Source organism: Pempheris klunzingeri, chromosome 4 (genome assembly GCF_042242105.1).
Source record: "Pempheris klunzingeri isolate RE-2024b chromosome 4, fPemKlu1.hap1, whole genome shotgun sequence".
Lineage (NCBI taxonomy): Eukaryota > Metazoa > Chordata > Actinopteri > Acropomatiformes > Pempheridae > Pempheris > Pempheris klunzingeri.
Window position 1 is genome coordinate 3,454,520 of NC_092015.1, and position 20,430 is coordinate 3,474,949.

At 43.6% G+C, this 20,430-nt stretch overlaps 1 protein-coding gene across 1 annotated transcript; it reads right to left on the minus strand.

Moving 5' to 3' along the window:
* Positions 1–610: 610 nt before the first annotated feature.
* On the minus strand, positions 611–20,076 carry pak4 (p21 protein (Cdc42/Rac)-activated kinase 4). Its single transcript, XM_070829090.1, has 11 exons — positions 19,879–20,076; positions 9,812–10,051; positions 9,214–9,425; positions 8,847–9,054; positions 8,323–8,550; positions 7,158–7,607; positions 6,186–6,319; positions 5,308–5,434; positions 2,763–2,888; positions 2,518–2,652; positions 611–789 (listed from the first exon to the last, which is right to left on the minus strand). The coding sequence occupies exons 2-11, from the start codon at positions 10,010–10,012 to the stop codon at positions 634–636; spliced, it is 1,977 nt and encodes a 658-aa protein (XP_070685191.1). The 5' UTR covers positions 10,013–10,051; positions 19,879–20,076; the 3' UTR covers positions 611–633.
* Positions 20,077–20,430: the final 354 nt, after the last annotated feature.

The window sequence follows — 20,430 nt, forward strand, 5'->3', positions numbered from 1 at the left end:
AGATTAAAATGTTGCTCCGTCTGTCATTAAAATCAGCCAGTGGGCTCACGGCTCCTTCAAAGTATCCGATTGGTGTGCAAAACCCCACCTTCACGCTTAAAATCCAGGTACGGTCCAAATGGAAAAATAAAAAACAGCCACAGTCCTCTCCAGTCTTTCCAGGTCAGACCCTTCAATTAAAACAAAACGCTTACGTGAAATCGGCTAAAATCACCCGACAGGCAAGTTGTTGCTTCTCCGCTCTTCTCTCTCAAAGTGAGAGCTCACACACACACACACACACACACACACACACTTATGCAACATGAAACACCGTCATTAACAGTGTTGGCAACATATGTTTACACACACACACACACACACACACACACACTCACCACCTTATTGCCTCTTATTTAGGGAGTACACTCCCCACAGTTCAGTGATTCACATAAGAAAAGCAGAATACTCCTGCACACCCAGTTTATGCTTTGCAGCTCACAGCGCTTTCTGAGGGTTTTGCCTGAAGCGCAGACCTCTCATCCGTGACCTCTGACCCCCGTGGACCGCTCCCTCCGTGTGCAGGAGTATTCCCTCCCATCTGAACCTGCACACGCTGCCCTCCAGCGTCTGGAGAGCTCGGCGTCACAAGTCTCATCTCATCCTGTTCTGCCTCATCAGGGGGACGATGCAGGACGGCGGGCCCGCCTTCGTCAGGAAGGGGTGCTTGAGAAGCTCGCTGGCCGTGGCCCTCTGAGCCGGGTCTCGCACCAGCATCCTGTCCAGGAAGCCCTTGAGCAGTGGGGAGACCTGGTGGTGGCAGAGAAGTGAGAGGGAGAACACATACAGTCAGTTAGGTTGGTAAAGGGGTGATCAGTTACAGGAGTGTGCAGTATTTTAAATCTATTTTTACATATTTTGACAGGTAGGGACTACAAGTCTTGGAATTGGTCCACTCGATTGCAACCGGCAGCTGCAAATGGACACCTATGGCTGTAATGTAATCCTTTGGGACAACTGAGCCAGTCACAGTACATCCACTAAAAGTGCTTGTTTTTAAACTGACACGCTCAGATTGTTATGTGACAGCATCACAGGAAGGATTCCTACAGAGATAGTGTTTGGTGTTTTAAAGGATCAGTTCGGTTCCAGCACAATATTTGTGTGACACACAATAATACGAACAAGCTAACCAATCATGGCAGGAGTAGACCATGAACTCATGTGTTCTGTGAGGTAAAATGACTTCTTTTGTCAATGGAGTCTGGTGGCTTTGAAGAGAGCGATAGCGAACAGGTTTATCTCTGTAGGGATCCTTTCTGTAATGTTATCAGACACTCCGAATAACAATCTGAGCCTGTAGGAGGCAAAAACACTTTTAGCGGACGCACTTTGACAAGCACAGCTGCCCCAAAGGATTATGTCACAGCCACTGCTGCTCAAACCACTGGACCAATTCTAAAACTTTTTATACCTACCAGTCATTTCTAACCCAAATTGTGTAAATCTAGGGCCCAGGTTTGGAAATACCAGAGTTCTCATTCAAGCTTTTACTGCGCATTGGCATAAAAAAGGGGAAATGACAGCATTGTCATGCTAACAATCAACCATCTGGTTGTGCTTAACCAACCTGGTGGTTGTGGACTTGTTGGTTGTGAAATCGGACGACAGTTTCACATGAGCTTCAAAAGTACAAAGACTTGTAAAAGCCAAGTTTATGTGAATTATGTTCGTTAGCAATCAGATATTTCTACGATAGTTTACACAGCCTCAATGTTCGGACCTGCTCATCGATGACACTGCAGAGTAAAAACAATTTTCTAGTCTAGAGACTTTGGACAGTGTTTGTTTTCCAGATGTGGAAACCGACTTATAAATATCTATTATAGTATCAGCTCTACTCCGACTTTGAATTGGATCATTTTGGATGCAGCGGCACGCAGCTTATGAGTAATGACATCTGCACACATGCACATGTAGACGACCAAACCCACATTCCTCCATTAGACATCTTGCTGCATTTACCATTTTCTTTCTCAATCTGTGTTGCACAAAGGGACTGAAAGGGACTGACTTAATGGTTGGATGGCAAATATGCAAGTAACTGATGGAACAAACAAAGAACCAGTGTTAATGTAATCTATCCCACACACTACTGCTTTATTGAGCCATCTTCCTGCCTTTGTCAAGTATACTTCATCATTAGTGGGGCCAGCGGCGGTAGTGCTGGAAGCTCTGCCAAGGCCGATACAACCTCCTCCGTCAGCGCTCCTCAAAGAAGTCAATAAAAGGTTGCAGATTACTCAACCCTCCTTTAATGTAGTCTGTCACTTATCAACCTCAAGGCACCTAAATAACTGCTGCAATAAAAAAAACGACATTCATATAATTAAACCCTCAGTGTGGCGACAAAAAAGACCAACTGCAAGCCGTCTTTTCTCTTCTTCCTCTTGTAGAAAAGATTTGGGAAACAAAACTACTAATCTGCGAGCCATGTTTCACACAAGCTGGTCTGTCAAACGCAGCTCGTCTTTGTACCTTGTGCAGGTTCTTCAGTTTGGGAGGCAGGTTGTCTCGGATCATTTTCATGGCTTTGAGCGGCGGCTCGTTGAAGTACGGTGGTTCACCGTCCACCATCTCTATGACCATGATACCCAGAGACCAGATATCCACCTGGACACAGTGAGACGACCCAGTCAGCCAACAGAGGAGACGCGCTTGTTTTTTTATTTGTAGACATTCAAGTAAAACAGTAAAATCCTGAGGGACGTGTGGAGCATTACCTCCGGTCCATAAGGCAGTCTGGATATGAGCTCTGGTGCCATCCAGTACGGTGTTCCAACCAGAGACTTTCTCCTTTGCACTTCCTTCGACACCTGGGCACAGAAACCAAAGTCCGACAGCTTCACCTGGAGACAGAATGAGCCAGACAGAATTAGAATGAGGCAGAGAGAGATGGATCAAGATTATTTTTTCACAGAAAGTGCACAACATGTGACTAAGAAGAGGTTCAATAACTGCATTCACTTTATTTGTACATTGCACTGCTCACCAAAGCAATTAGAGACGGTTCCTGATGCTGCTAGGAATAAAAAATGAAGTGTGGGGGATGTGTGGCACTGCAGCCCAAGTGGTTTATCAGTTCAATATTCATGGTGAACATAATTAGAAATTCCCCCAGCAGTGTATATTTGACTTGTGATTATGGGAAGATGAACCCAAGTTCAGTAAAAAACAAATATTGAATTTGAATATCTGAGGCACAATCTTTCTTCTCATGCTTCAGTAGTCAAGTAGTCCAGTCCGTGAACTCTGTCCCCCAGTTCTCACGACCATCCACCCTCCTTTCTGAGATTGTTTGTGCGTGGCGGGGTATCAAGAGGGAGAACCAGCCTTTGATGTTGCCCACAAGCTTGGCTGCTGGCCTCAGATGGCTCGAAAAGAGGAACGAAACACACTTGTTATGAGAACTGGTGCATCTATGTATGAAGTCTCACACAGTTGGACACCGTAACGGGGCGGCTGCCACTGACGGTCTGAGGTTCATCAACACTAAAGATTTAATAATAACCCTGTCACTGATACTACAGTTAACCAAAACAGACATCCAACGTGTTGACCTATATTTTTAAGAAATTAGACAGTCTCACATCCATCACCCAGCACCCAGGTGCAATCAGATACACCCAACAGACCCACCCTACTGATGAGAAACCCGTCAGGCTTGGTTGAGCCTGCTTCCCCTGCAAGGCCAAACAACTCAAACCCCGTCAGCACCAGACATCAGAGCCCTTCCTGAGAATTCAACGTCGTCTTTCTGTGTTTATAAATAAATGCACTTCCAAAAGTTACATGAGCACAAAATGCAGCGAGGTAAAACACTGTAAGCTGCTCGTAATTAGCGCTACCCGCATAATAGGTTTAACATTAGAAATGCATACGCTGGTTAGCAAGAGTTCAAGCATCAAGTAGCGGTCGCTGCAGGTACCGTCCCAGCTCAACAATGTGGAAGTGGAACTGTAGAGGCCTGCCTGGCCATGCATACTGCTGGAGGCAGAGGCGATGGGTGAAACCGCAGCTCATAAAGAGATCAAACCACAAACGCTCCTCAGTCGTCATCAAGGACGTTGTGGTTTACACATTAGCTCATCTTAGCATCACATGTGACTTGCTCATATACAGAATGATACAGAAGACACCCAGGGTTGTGTAATAACTCCCTCATATAAAGACAACTCAATGAACAGATTAATTACATAACCAATGGCATCATAATTAAGCATTTACAGCATTAACAATGGGAATTAAAAAGTGGCAGATAAACTCAGTCTGCCATGAATGAACAGTTAAGATGTTGTTAAAACCAGATTTGGATTAATGTCACATCTGCAGTTGCTGATTGACTAAATTTGAGCGGATCCGTAGCAGGACGTAGCGAGCTGAGCTGATATATGAAATATGTGATCTTCGTGATATGACTGAGCGAGCTACACCGCAACACTGACGGAGGGTGGCCTCAACTTCTCGGCATCGCCAAGCTGCGGGATAACGGTGTGGCTGGAAGCTCAGCTATGTGTTTTGCACGGGGAACATTTTAGGCACACAGACCATTTGTGAGCGTGTTGGCCTGTTGACTGTGACACACCACAATCAGAGTTCCTTCTTCATGGTCATGCTATGCACCCATATTAGTTTCATTTTCTGTAGAAAGCAGAAACTTGCTTGGCAACAGGCAGGAAGTGATTTGGCATCAGCTTCTGTACTACAGTACAGCGGCTAACAGAGAAGCATTCGGTTCCTTTTTCCCCAAACACTTTTCTTAAAACTGGGTTAAGTTCGATCATTGCTGTGCTGCGGTTTGTACATCCTGTGAACAGGAGTGCACATCTCCCTGGTATTACGCAGAGTGAGGGTTAGGGTTACCCTAACTGGAAAGACCAACTGGACCATTTAAATGGAACAGGCCAACCATGATTCATTTTACCAGTGACACCTGTGCTTGTCATGCAAAAGCCTATATGCTTTTAAGCTCATAAAGTGTTGTACTTTGACAGAAAAGCAGATATGCAGATGCTGCTACTAATTTGCATTACATCATAACACTTAGTTTCTTGTGGCAGATCAGCTGCCAAATAAATATCATGCACTCCTATAACATTTTAAAAGGAAGCTTATTTTTGATACAATGATAGTTTGGTTTTACAGCTCTAATGTTCCCCTCAAATGCCTTTTAAAAATGGCACTTCCTGTCTAAAAAGTACGAAGCTGCTGCAGCAGTCTTCTCTTGTGTCATGCTGGTGAAAAGAGGGTGAGGTGTGCGGTACACACCCGACCATCATGAGTGAGGAGGATGGAGTCACTCTTGATGTCTCTGTGGATGACACCCTGTGTGTGGAGGACAGACAACGCCTTCAGGACCGACAGACACACCGTGGCAATCTGCTCCTCGTTCATTCTGGAGAGGGAAAGAGACAGCAGAGGGATACATCACTTAAGACTGTTTCTGGAGTAAGGAGTGACACCATCTGAACTCTGAAGTCATATTAATGCTGTGTAGCACTCACCAACACTCTAGAAAAAGCTTTATTTTATAGTTTACAGCCATAAAAAAAACAATAAATAACGACACAGGCCAGGGTGGTGCACCTCTCTGTGCAGAGCACGCTGGGTAACACTGCCCCCTTATGGAGGAGAAGAGTTTTGGTGGGTGGGAAACCTTACAGAATAAGTTCATTACAAATTAAAAGACTTCTTAAGAGTTATTATAGCTTTGTATTCTTTATTTGTTTTTATTTCAATTTTAAATTCAGTTTAGTTTCAGCTAGTTGCCAGAGTGGGCTTGTTTGTTTAAAATTTTTAGGTTTAGTTTGTGCATTAGTTTTAGTTTTCTGAATTATAATATGGGGTACGTTTTAATACAAACACAACACAGATGCACCAATGGCCTCTTGGTACTGGCCGTGTTGACACAACTGACTAAACTGACAAAGACTAAAACACAAAACATTTCCAGTATATTTTATTTTAGTTAGTTTACTAAGAACAGTTTTTTTCTCCTGTTTTTATTTTCTATTTCAGTTCACACCTGGTTTGAGTTTCAAATCACATTAAAACATATAGCTCATAGAGGATACAAGGTCATGCACCCACCCACGGAGGTTAAAAGTTGTAAGGGTGCACGTCCATGAAAGGTTCCTCGCTCTCACCTGGTGTGTGTCACAATGTCAGTGAGAGCTCCTCCCTCCAGGAACTCCATGACAACCCAGAGCTCGTCCCCCACCAGGTAGCTGTTGTACATCTCCACCACGTTCTCATGGTGATAGTCCCGCATGATCACCACCTGCAGTTACCGCGGAAACAGACGGACAGACGGACGGGGTATAATCACATTACTCATTGCACTCGACAAAATGGCACGGCGGCCTTGCAGGCGGAGAGAGTATCGCGTATCTGTGAGGTCGATGCCGCAACATCCATTAACGCTGTCGGACACACTGAAGCGCTGCCTGATTACTCATAAACCGATTCAAATTTCCACAATGTTAAGTGACAATTAGCAGCTAATGTGAGTGTGAAGCACAGCTTTGTACTCTGCCACCTACATGAAAGTCGAACCTCTCATTACCACTAACGGCAGCTGACTTTTTTTTATGAGATTGGTCTGAGGGAGTCATTTTATTCAATGGTTTCCAACACCACCGTTAACTCAATGTCCTCAGCAATACACAGAATGGCATTTGCATATTTCCGACAATGTCAACCCACGACTGATCATTAACTTTGTGAAGGTAGAATTACTAGCAGAGGACTTGTAATAAATTGCATTAGACAGGCTGTACAGGTGACCACAGAGTGTATTAAATACATTTAGCCAGGAAAGTGTCTCATTAAGATAAAAGGAAATGTCTTTTACAGAAAGCCAAGATGGCAAATAGCAAACAGAACTTTTGATTTTCCATTAAAATTTGATTACCCAGAAATTCAAAAATAAGTCATGCATGATGTAAAAAAGTAAAATCAAACATTACTTAGATAAAATGTTATATCTCTAGATCTAGACAGACAGACAGACAGACATCTTTGGTGTGTGTGGGCACTGAGTTAACTTGATTTATCCTGAGGGAAATGACTGAGTTGCTTTAAAGTGTTCATAGTGTTCACTTGATCTGAACTCTCACCTCGTTGAAGAGGAGTTCTCTGCGCTGTTGTTTCCTCAGATCCATCTTCTTCACAGCTACCAGTTTCCCGGTGGTCTTCACCGTGGCGATGCACACGATCCCCGTGGACCCCTCCCCTATCTTAATGTAGTGGTCCAGGTAGGTGCGCGGATCGCCAGGATCCACCACCATCTGTAGCGCTGCTCTGAACTGCTCGTGGGAAACCCTCTGGGGCTCCCTCTGCGGTGAGCGGCCCTGGGGCGGAGCACCTGATGATGGGGGCCCCGAGGGCACGGGGGGCCGCGGGGCTGGAACGCTGGGGTGAGGGGTGTGTGGGTGCTCTGGGGTCAAGCTTGGGTGGGAGGTGTGATGAGGGTGCGGGTGGCTTACAGGGGGCTTGGAGCTGGAGGGGCCGCGGGAGGAGCCGCTAGAGGGGCCATTTTGAGGGGAGGACTCATGGTGTCGAACCGGCTGGAAGGAGGAAACGAAAGGACGTCAGAATATACACATATAGAGAGGAAGCAGTCTTTTGTACAACAAGTTATGAATTAATAAATAAGTTCATCAAAAATACTAATGTCAATATGAATCTCTATCACACACCTTTACTTCTTGATGTCAGGAAAACCAATTGGGAAACTGTTTATAGATACAATTACCAGACAGAAACGTCTGTTTTGCCTGATCTAGTAAATCAAACTTGTTAAATCAAGCTGCTTCACCACACTGTTACAAGAATCATATACAAATTCAACAATGCCATAAAGCAGTCTGAGATACTAAAGGAATAGTTACTGCAATATAAACGGTAAAGGATTGATTTACTGACCTATAAGTGTATCTGAGTCTGAATGTTTCAGATTTCTTTTCGTTACATAATTCTGTGACGCACTTTGGCACAAAGTTGTTCTATTTTTATTTTTAAAAAAACCTCTGTACATGACTTATATAACTCTTGACATTATCATGCTTTCAGAGGGGAGAACCACGACAGAAGCAGCTACGTCTGACCCGGAGAACAAAGAGCAAGGTGAGAGAGCCATCATCCATCAGCCACTGGCTCAATTTGCACCTGTCTCCTTTTCTCTCTCTGCCAGTAGCTTCCCTCGGGGGCCGTGAGTCTCTCCTTGCGCCCGTCCTGGCTGTAAACAGCTGCATGTCCTTCTGTTCACACTGCCGTTCCTACCTGTCCTGTGGGGCTGCGCCCGCCCTCGCTGTCTGTCCTCGGGTAGGTGTTAAAAGGCCTTGTGTTCTGTTGGGCAGTCTTCATCACACCCTCCGTTACTGGCAGGTTCGGGGTCCGGATGTTGGGCCCAGAGAGAGGCCTCTTGTCCCGGGGAGACTGAGGGCTGCCATCCCGAGGCATGTAGCTGGACTTTGGCCTGTGGTCAGCGGGTGGATCTCTGTGAACCACCTGCTCCCGAAGCGGTGCAGGGTTTGGGTGAGAGATGGAGGGATTATTGGATGGACGAAAGGTGGGTAAAAATAATAAGAAGAAGAGGAACGGCTACATGGTGGATTTCCTGCTGTAGTGTCCAATTAAACCAACGGTACTAAAAATGCATAAGCTCCCACACAGTCAACCATTAGCCGACATATAGTTTACTGTGAAGAAGCATCAGTGTGGGAGAAGTTACTGCAAACAAGCCTACGGCCGTCTGGGTCCTCAGAACAGCAACGGCCGAGTAAAGTTTGATCTTGGGTCCGTACCTGGTCCCGGTCCCGAGGCTCTCTGTCTCTGTGAGGGGGAGGAGGAGGGCCAGAGCCTGGTCTGTCCCTGTGGGCCCTGCCGGGCTCCTGGCCCCGGGGCTGCTGCTGGGGCCGACCCTGGACTCCATCATCCCACTGGGGGTGACGGACCACGCGCTGACCCTGGCGGGGGTCACCTCCACTCTGGTGGTCTGGTCTGGGTCGGTCTCTGAGAAGCAGGGAGGTGCAAAGATCAGATATTTGTGGTGTAACAGCCCATTGGCTTGTAGTGAGTAAAATCACTGCCATGTTCTTGTTTTTATCATTATGATGCAACTATGGACATCTATCTTTTATTTTTGCTCACATTGTGCATTTGACTCCTTACCTGTCATGTCTGTCTGGGTGTGAGTAGTGTCTGTGGTGAGGATCTCCGTTCTCTTGCCCTCCCCCTCCTGAAGAGCTAGAGTCCTTGCGCGGCTGGGTGGGAGGGCTGCCTCGGCGCAGGGAGTTAGAGCGAGTCACAGACATGGTATCAAACTCATCCAGGAGCCATGTTAGGGAGCCGTCCACTCCCAGCTTGCTCCCACGTACGATTGTCTGGAGATTTTCGACAAAAATAGAAAGGATGAGAGGCCCTGACGTACAAGGAATGTCTTCTCAGTATGCATTCAATTCCACAAAGACATAATAATCACAGAATTCCCACAAAACCTTCAGTTTAAGACTTTCAAGTAGTGAAGTTGGAGTTTGTTTGTAGGTAAGAGGGACTGTTTTAACTAAATGTGAGAGCAGTGCAGTGATCATGCTGCGGTAAAAGTGTTGCTTAGCTACACATTGGTATCTTTTATTAGTTATAATGGAGTCAAAATGTAGATCTATCTAGAAGCCAACATTCACAAACTAAATATGCAACATTTTCCTCGGCTAAATCCCACCTTGGGATGAGGGACTAATAATATCTCATCTTATCTTATCTTATCTACCTTGCTTGGCTCTACAGTAGTGATGACAGTCACGTCGATGAAAGGTTTGGGCCTTTTGGCCGTGTCTTCGATGAGCGACTGCCATTGCCGCGGCAACCCGACAAACTTCTGCTCCTGCTCGTCAAAGTCCGTATGCACGCGGTGCTCAAAGTTGGAGGGTGCGGAGATCTGGATGCGAGATTTCTTCTTTTTGGTGAACATGGTGGCAGGTGAGGCAGCTGCAGCCTAGCATCAGAGCTGCTGGGAGGAAGCAGGAACAAGAGGAAGGTTAGCAGGAAAGACAGAGGAAACGATGCAAATGTAAAACATGTAAATAACATCCTGGTTGATTAATTCAAACAAACACAATTTGGTGGTGATGAAGAGGTACTTGAGCTCCTCTCACAGGGCTGTGGGGTACGTCTTAAAGAAAGGGTTGGCAGCCACTGGTGTAAAGGAGACACCATGAGAAAAATGAATTGTGTTTTATGTGTGTGGTTCAGCAAATAACTTTCCACCAAATTGTCTTAGTTCAGCTCATTGAGCATCTATACCAGCGTGCTGGCATTAAAGCAGCTGTGACCTTTAGCTGAAGGCCATGAGCAGGCTCCACAACAGGCTGACTGCATTACTAATGTCTGAACAACTGCTCCTCCTACACTTCTTAATGGACACAACACACAACTGGCCTGGAGCGGCATAAAATCAGAGCGGCATCTTCGGTGAGCTGTTTCCTAGTCATCACCTGCAGCTTTTCTCAGTCAGAGCTCACACACCGTCACTCTGTGCTGTCATGCACAGAACATACTGTGCATGTACAAAACAGACTGATTACAGTCCAGTCTGCTGCTGACAGCTCACTTTCTGTCAGATTAAACAGACGCACACTCTCTTCTGGACTTTGCTTTATTTAGAAATAATTCTGACTTGATCTTGTCAGTGTGAGAAAGTGGGAGGGGGCCTCTGAGAACTTTTTCCAGCCCTGGTATCTACACATACTGCCTGATATGTGACGGCTGTAAAGAAATAGTCTGGAAATCCGTGTACACTCATACACAGAGTAACAGCTGTAACACAGACTACCCATGACAAGCCTGGTGTTACACTCATGTGTTGTTCAAAAGTCACAGTCACTTACAGGAACAAGTGCCTCATCACAGAAATCCCCACTGTATCACTGAAATCTGCTGCTTTGCAGGAGTAAAAACCTACAGATGCTCTAAAAACCGCAATGTCTCTTTACAAAACTACCCTCGGAGACACTGCTCACCGACCAGTCGCTCTCGCTCTCTTGCTGTTTTGTCAGCGGGCATCAAAGGAGACACTCCCTGCAGTCAAACAGAAGCTCGCTACTGATCAGTATGTTATGAGCAGAAACCGGCCCTGCTGACCGGAGGGGGCAGCAGGTTCTACCACAGCCCTCTCTTCTTGTTTTTCTACATAATATTGCTTAATGTAGCCCGTTTACTCTGGAAAAGAACAAAAACAGAGAACAGGGGGAGTTAAAAGCGAGGCAGTGAAGTAGACGCAGGGATGTAAGGACCAAAAGGGACAGGCGGACGGTGGGCGGGGGATCTGAGCGAGAGGACGACCTGGGCGGGTCATAAGTTAGAGGGCATGAGTCATGCTGCTGGGCTCACAGTCTGCAGCGTTAATAAAGCATTTCACAGCAGGAGTGTTTGAAGTCTAGTAGGACCCGCCCTGGAACTGAGAATAGTGTAGTTCACCGCCAACAATGCAGCCTCAAGAGCACAGAAACAACGACACTACAAACAGCACAAAGAAATCAGGATAAACATGATCAATACGAGCATTAGTGCAGACATGTACTGAATACTGTTACCAGGGTTGCCACTCAAAGCCAAATGTGTAATTCCCTAATTTATCCATGAGGAAAAAGTTGAATTTCCATAACCTTTAAATGTAGATGTTCTTGTAATTATCATTTTGTAACCAAAGTACCTGAAATTTCCACTCTCCTCAACTTTGCCTCAGTTTTCCATCAATAAACAGCCAGAAGATAACAAACATTAGTGCGAGAGCAAAGGAGAAGTTGGCACTAAAATTTCATTCAATATTACAAGAGCACTCATGATGCTGAACACAACCAAAAGGAGAAAATTAATGTCACAAACTCACTGAGAAAACAGGGTTCCTCTCCACCCAGCTACCAACTGTGGATTTTATAATCATAAGCAAAAGTATCTCATAGCAGCGAGGTTACGACACTGGTGATAAATGCCTCTTTCCAGTCATAATGAGCCTGGTGACAACAGAGAAGAGGCGTATAAATCACTGCAGGGGCCTATCATTAGTGTTGGGCTGAGACAGCAACACAGTCGATCAATGCCTCTGCACTCTGGGACACATATTGTAACTATTGCCTGAAGGAACGGTAAAATTAATGAAGACTGGGGGACGAGGAGGATGCCAAGAAATCACCATTTCACCTACAGAGTACAATAACATCAAGCAATATGCACGTGTGCTCTCTGATTAGATGAACTATTGTTAAGATGGGAACAGTTAGGGCTGTTAGTTAATGGCTTGAGGCGTAACATCGTACTGAAAGCACAAGGAGCTTCAACAGGAAATAAATCAATAAGAAAAATGGTCATGTGGGGACTGAGAATGACACAGGGCGTCTCACATTCACAGATGGCGGTCTGGCTGTGAATCGTGGACGATTGTGGCTTTTAAATCCTGAACTTTTCTGCTGCATCTGGAGTTAACTGGAACTCTAAGCTTCATGGGCTGTGAGTGAATTTCACTGCTGCTGTCAGGAGCCAAGATGTGATACGGTTTACATGTTAAAGATCCGAATTTATTCACTCAATAGCATGCAAATAGTTTGCAGTATGAATAAACATAACTGTGTGGGTGCACATGGAGGACAAGAGATGTGAAGAAAACTATAACCAGCAGACTACAAATGAGTTAAACAGCCCATTCAGCATAGAACACTATTAAAACTTAGAATAAAACTGAGGTAGATTAGTAAAGTAATGTTTATTATTTGAGCCTGATAATTATGACTACTTTTATTATCTCTGCAGGACGTTATGTGTGTGTGTGTGTCTGCAGATAATATCTCAAACTACTGGACCGATCAGCTTAATATTCTTTGTACACATTGCTGAACGACCGCTCGTGCTTGCAGCGATTCGCAGTGTTTGAAGAACCTGTTTTATTGACCGTTTTCCACCGTCATTGACTGCTGACTCCTCACTCCACTTAACCAATCTGTCGGGGCTGTAAGTCATCACTAACTGTTTCGGTTAGACGTCACAGAGCAAAAGGCAGTCGGCCAGGCTAAAAACAGTCCTTATGACCTTATGTCATGGCTCAAAATGTGACCTCCATAGAAAAGTTTGGTCTAGTTTTGAACTGGAGCCTTTGCAGATTAATTCCATACTTGATATGTTTCTATTACTTCCCTGTTTCTGAAACTTTTGCTGTCATGAATGAAAAGAGTTGTACAACAGCTTTAAGACACTCTGTGTATACAGCCTGACATTGAACACCAGGGGGCACAAAGGTTGTAGTAAAAACGATCATTAAAAACAAGTGGTTATAGGTTTAGGTTAGGTCGAGGTGAGGTGTAACAGAGGTTACCTGGCAGAGGTCTGCACTCAACTGAGTGTACTTTTCAGGTTTTTGAATAAAATAGCGATGAAATAAATAAAAAAAAACCTTACATACAAGAAGATGTGTCAAATAAAAACATTTTGATATATTTTCCTGTAGCACACAAGCTTTGACAGATAGAGTCCGACAGGTGTAAGGGGAACAGGTGAGGCCCTGGCATACATTATTATTGAGAGTGATTGATAGCTGCAGCAGGTGTATGGTCACTGCCCCACCCTCCCCGACCCCGTCCCAGACAGCCCTCCCGGCGCAGCTGACAACACCCCCTCCATAACCCCATCACCATAAAACAGGAAACGCTGTGTGAGAGGAGCCACAATGACAGACAGGAGGACGAGAGCAACAGTTGTGTGCTCTTCCTGAACACTGGATCATTTATTTCATTTAGCTACAAAATATGGATTAATGACTTAAATGGAAACCGTAAATGTTTTTTTTCTCATGGTTGATTACAGCTCTCTGCATGTGTACTTTAAAACCTGTCGAGATCTTTTACATGACAGTTCGTATAAAATCACCACTTGCACTGCGGACAATCTTCTTTTTTTGGGAATAAAATGCAACATCAAAACCAAATTTGCAACCTTTTAACACACACAGTGAATTTAAGGAGTGTTGCAACTGAATGTAATTGAACACAGCAGTTACATCTGTGCCAATGAAAGTCCAGAAATTATGTTCTGCAAGACATGGCTTTGCTTTGGTTTAAACAGTATAAGAGTTACACTGCTGCACCCAGCCACCCACTCACACAGTGTTGACACACTCTCTCTTTCACACACACACACACACACACACACACACACACACACACACACACACACAGAGTAAACCAAAAGCTATAAATGGGCCCCTCCCCTCAGAGCAAAACAAGCAGATCCCTCCCTCAACATAACAATCACTGTAGTTATAGCTTCCCTGTGTTTCAAAATCCATCACTATCTCACCACCCTTTAAAACTCTCCCACCCTCCCCCCAGCTTTTCCTTTCTCTCTCCTAAACTCTGCCTCTGCGTTGCTCCCTTGCCGCCCATGTATGCCTGGCTGAACAGTGAGAAAGCCTGTCCAGTCAGTGGGCCACAGCCAGGCTGATGAGCTCTGGATGAAGCTGCTGTCCTCTGGCCCCATTCAAGTGTCGTACATGGGTGGTCCGCTCTGGGAAAGACACCGTCAGTCACAACAACAGCATTCGGCTGCAATGATACGGTCGGATGTGGGACGGTTCTCAACTGGAGGTGAAACAAACGATCAAACGGCGCCGGTTAAAAGGATTTTAATTGCTGTGACGTGTCGAGCAAAAGGCTCTTCATCAGACTTCTGATTAATTAAGAGAGTCACCATTTTAAACACCATGCATAATCCATATTACTAAGACACATGTCAAACCACGGCCGGTGCAAATTGCAATCAGTCACATTAAGCATATTCACAGATTAAAATATGTAGGTTAGATAAATACAAAAGATACACAACAAAAACTGTATAAAAAACTCTAAACAGAGTCATATATACAACTAGAAGCAACTCTGCCTATTTATTTATTATTATTATAGGGACATAATTATACTTATAAATCTATAAGGGCCTTGGATTTGTTAGGAAAGTGCTTTTTAATTCTGCTCACTTATTTCTGGCAGTAATTCTAAACCTATCAACGCTCATTTAGAGTGCTCATCAATACAGTGAACAGGAGCAGCATCTCAAAAATATGGCTGAGCTCAACAGAAGACAGTGGTGATACAGCATGTTTGTAACCACTGCACAAAAAGAAACTCATGCAAGGGAGGGAGTCAGCGTAACTTGACGAACGACCAAAGATAATGTCAATCATCTTTGACTGTTTATATAACAAAAATAGTTTGCTTTCGACATAATTTGGCTTCTTTTCCTGCTAAAACAAGTCAGAACTACAAATATTATTTGAAAAAACAAAACCAAAACACTAATGCTTGCACATGTTTTAACAGGAGCTGGGATGTGATGTGGCTCACAATCAATATCATCATAATAATAATGTTTCCAATGTCAATACTCTCTCAGTGGTCACTTTATTAATTTCACCTGTATAATTTAAAGCAATCCAAAGCACAGGTGCGTTTGGTGTTCAGCAGAATGTTAAAATCACTAACTAAGACCTCAGGCGTAGCCTTTAATCACATTTTTGACAATGACTACAAAAGCTGAGCGCTGTGAGCTTTGTAAAGACGGATGTTGTTAGCAGGGCTGTTGTATTGGATTGCAGCATATTGACCAGGTGTAAATAATCTAATAAAGTGGCCACGGAGTCGACACCTCAATAATAAAGTGGATAAAATAATCGCCGCAAACACGCTTATTTTAGGGACTTTGTTCAGCAGGGACTCAATTCTGACAAATGTATGTGGACATATTATATTCTTATATACTGCATAGCTTTTTATTCTATTTATGTTATATTCTACTTATATAGGCACCTGTTGTTTAACTTATCTTTGCACTGTTGTTCTTGTTCTTTGCTGCTGCAAATTTGCAAATGTGGGACGAATAAAGGTTTATCTTATCTTATATGCATGTACACATACTAAGGAGTGAAGCAGGTATTGTGTAGGAAAGATGGTGTGAAAAAACAAAAAAGGTGTGTTACCGCTGATCTGTTTTCTGTCATAAGTTTTGGGGAAAGGTAAAGACACCATAATCATGTAAACATCCCCATCAGCATCAGCCACGACACCGGGGGGGCATGCGTCACACACTTCCTGCCTGTGCTCTAATGATTTTCTGTCTATGGCTTCCCTGAGACATTCCTTGCATAACTATCATCCTAAGAAGACACTAAGAAGGCACTCATGGGTTAAGAGGGCCAATGTAAACACACTTCAGAAAGGAAAAGTAAATCTTTACGGCAGCAGAAGATTCATTCAGAGGTGTCTGCTTTGGAGGATTTTACTGTTACTAGCACAACTTCTAATGAGGTGATTAATGCCAAATTATAAGTAGATAAAAACTAAACCAGAGGACCATTCAGTGCGGCTCTTGTTCAGGAAATCCACCCTTCAAACTAAATGCAAATATTTACAACAACTTTTGTTGTTTCAGAACACAAATGGGTCGAGTGCTGGTGCTTAACTTCACTGTTCCGATTATGTTTTCTGAGCACTTTCATTCAAGTTGAAGCCATTTAAAGGCTTACTGACACGGTTGTGTGTGTGTGTGTGTGTGTGTGATACACATCCAGGCCACAGTGAGCAATAAATCCATTTTATTCTACAGCTGACCACATTTCCAGAATTGAAGCGATAAAGAGCCTCTAAATGCTGGCTGGTAACCTGCCAAAGCAACTGGTAAGCAAAAAAAATAAAAAATTACCAGTGTTTGTCAGGCGGCAATTTCTCACGCTACATCTAATGTAGAGTATTTTGATCTAAATGGTGTCTTCAGGGGACGTTCACCAAAGCTAAGAAACAAATAGACACAGCAAACGGCAGTATTCAGGATACCGCTGTTGTTATGGTGCTCTTACATTAGCTGGCTGGTGCTGAATCAGGGGTGATAATTAATAGCCTGTTCTCTCACTACTGCAAACACACACACACACACACAAGCTCAGGACAGCGTCTCTCTCCCAGCGTTTCCCAGATTTATAAAGTGCTGTGCAAACACACTGTGCACTGTTCGACCTTGGAGCTCCTGACTTCAACAACAACCATCAGCCTGTTCACAACAGTGGGGGAAAGTAACTGAGTACATTTATCCATGTACTGTCCTCCAGCACTATTCTGAGGTACTTGTACTTTACTTTTTATGCAACCGTAAACTTCTACTAGACTGGAGTCGGAGCCGCTGGACTAAACTGTAGCTGCAACTAATAATTATTTACATTGCTGATTAATCTGTTGATCCTTTTCTTTATTCATCGATTAGTAGTTTGGTTCAGGAAATGTCAGAAAATTGTGGTAAATGTGACTTGTTTTGTCCACAACCCAAAGATATTCAGTTTAGTGTCACAGAGGAGTAAAGAAACCACAAAATATTCACATTAGAGAAGCTGCAATAAGAGAATCTGGACTTTTTCTTGATGAATTATTAAAATAGTTAATTAATTTAATAGTTGACAACCAATCGATTAATAAGCTAATTATTGCAGCTCTAAAATCAAGCTAGCGCCAACTTGATGACATATTGATGCATCAGTATTAACAATCTAATAATGTCACATATAATACTTTTACTACTTGAAGTCTACTTTGAGGCGTTTTTCTTCTATTGCAGTACTATTACATTGTTGTATTGATTATTTTGCTGGAGTAATAGATCTGGATACTTTTCCACCACTGGTTCACAACACTGTGTGTGTGTGTGTGTGGCGGTCTCAGCTTATATGAGCCTGAGTAGGCCTGCTTACATCTGTCTGCCATTACAGTAAATTAGGCAGTTAAGATCCAGAACTGGTAGTTACACTCACTTAAGTTCCCATGACATGAAACTGCATCAGTCAGCTGATGCAGTTTATGGTCTGAAATGTAACGATGGGTAACAACAGACTTCAAAGCAGAATATCATAAACTCACAGATTATATTCCTGCGACCTGCCTCTTACAGCAGAGATTCATGAGCTCATGACTGAAGACGTGAAACCCTAAATATGTTTAATGTTTATGACTGAGCCCGTAGTATCATCTGGAGAGAGAGAATAATCGAGTATAAAGAATATACTAAAGAAGAGCTGCGGCGATTAGAGAGAAAAGTCATCGACAACTAGTTTGTTAATTTACTCTCGTTTAAATCGTTTTTCAAGCAAGAATTCAAAAAATAATTGTTTCAGGTTCTCAAATGTGGAAAACTTGCACCTTTTCTTGGTTTTAAATCATAATAAACTGTATAGTTTTGGACTATTTGTCTGATAAACAAGACATCTGGTGAGTTCACATTGGGCTCTGGGATATTATTATGGACATTTTTCACTGTTTTCTGATGTTTTATGGACAAAACATTTGATCAAAAAAATAAATAAATCAATAAAATAACCAGCCCAGAAGACCTCCAGCGTCCAAACCACCTCAACTGGCTCCTTTTGATGCAAAGGAGCATCAGCTTTACTCCAAAAACCCAGCAGGGAAACTGATTTTGACAAAAAAATAATCATCAGATGCAGCCCTACATGAAAGACCAGCCTGAAATCACAACACTGACGGCAACTGACAAGTCATTAGCAACTATGTCCTAATGCAGACAATAGTTACTCTACTGTGAAATACTCCCATCAATCACTTATCAGATTGATTTTAGGTTTAAAGTCTACAATAGTAACATAAAGTCATACAGAACATTAATATTACAACTTAAACTCAACTCAAGATTGAGATGACAGAAAACCAAACTGTAAGTTTTACATGACAATTTAGAGACACATCACATCAAGGGTTTATGAGTCTTGTGAGTCACTCAGTTAATCTATTAGTTGATCAACTGACAATTAATCAGCAGCTATTAAAAAAACTGAATAATTGGGCTTTTTTTTCAAGCAAAAATGCCAAAAAAATAAATCCTGGTTGCTGCTTTTGTCTGTTTTATCTCATTGAAAAATCTATGTCTTATTTTTTGGACTGCTGATCGAACAAAACAAGACATATGAAGACATCACTTTTAGGAAATATGTATATTAAAGACCAAACTGAGAAAATAATTGTGTGCGGACTACAAGCAAAATCAGCTATAAGAGTTCAGCATCTGGCAATAACAGAAAAATGCCCTAGAAATACCTAAACCACAGATTTACAAGCGTCAGATATAACTCAAAAATAAAGAAGCAGAAAGTGTATCAAGCCCCCCTCCCTCCCTCACCAAACCACTTGTTAAATAACATAATTCATTGACCAAACTTCCTGTAAATAAGAGCACACATACAAAGTACTTCCTACTGAGCCTCAGCACAAAGACACAGGGTGCCAGTGAATCATTACCTAAATATCTGATCCCCCTCCTCATCTCCATGTGGTCACCAGCACTTGTGCAGAGAGGGACAGATGAGCAGGGATCGCTGGCAGCTGTCTCCTCACCCACAAACATGAGCAGTCAGTAACAGGTTTGAATGGCAGCGGAGTTAAAGGAGTCAGTCAGCTCCCAGCAGCCCTCTCTCTCTCTCTCTCTCTCTCTCTCTCTCTCTCTCTCTCTCTCTCTCTCTATGTGAAGCAGAAAATCATCCCTCTCTCCCTCCACACAGGGCAACAATAAAGTTATTATGCCTTTCTCTGACTCACAGATAATCCTGCTGTGAGACTGTAACAACAGAGTTTTGTTGTTTAGCCCAGATTAACTTTCTCTCTCTCTCTCTAAATCTCTCCCAGCGACACAGAAGTTGTAAACTTATATTTACTTTACGCACTGAACTTTACGCACGACAAAACCGGGATGAGACGCGCGGCGCGTCGGTGCAAAGCGGCCTGTTCGTGGGGGATTACTCACTTGTCCTGTTTTTAACCAGCAGCAGCACTCTGTCCACCTGATCTCATGTCGGAAGCACAGCTGAGGACGAGGAGGAAAAACAGAGAGAGAGGGAGAGAGAGAGAGACTCCCTGCAGCAACAAAGTTGTTTCCGCGAAGAAATCCAACCCAGTTAGACCGTCGGAAGCGTCGCTAAGTCCGGATAGAAAACTGGAGCGGACACGGTGACCGACAGCGGAGATATAGATTGACACAAACACATCCAGAAAACTCAGAGGTGCTCTGTGTTTGGGCCGTAAATACAAAGTGTGTCGCATACCTATGGTTTCAGCAAAACGCGGCCCAGTATCATGACGTCACAGGGGGAGGGAGGAAAGGGGAGGATGGGAGGAGGAAGAGGAGGAGGAGGAAGAGGAGGAGGAGAAACGACCATCAAGCCACCACGACTCCTGTCAAATCAAAAGTTCACAATGAAAGCCACCGAAACACACACACGTAAACACACACATAAACACACACACACACCATAAACCTGGCGTCACAGGTGTGTCACGTCACCTGTGCTGTCAAGTC

Excerpts from the sequence above, each read along its gene's own strand:
- pak4 (XM_070829090.1), bottom strand. The coding sequence starts at position 10,012 with ATGTTCACCAAAAAGAAGAAATCTCGCATCCAGATCTCCGCACCCTCC. Across the intron at positions 2,889-5,307 it reads TCCTCACTCATGATGGTCGG|GTGAAGCTGTCGGACTTTGG; the intron begins GTGTGTACCGCA and ends TTCTGTCTCCAG. Across the intron at positions 2,653-2,762 it reads GACTGCCTTATGGACCGGAG|GTGGATATCTGGTCTCTGGG; the intron begins GTAATGCTCCAC and ends CACTGTGTCCAG.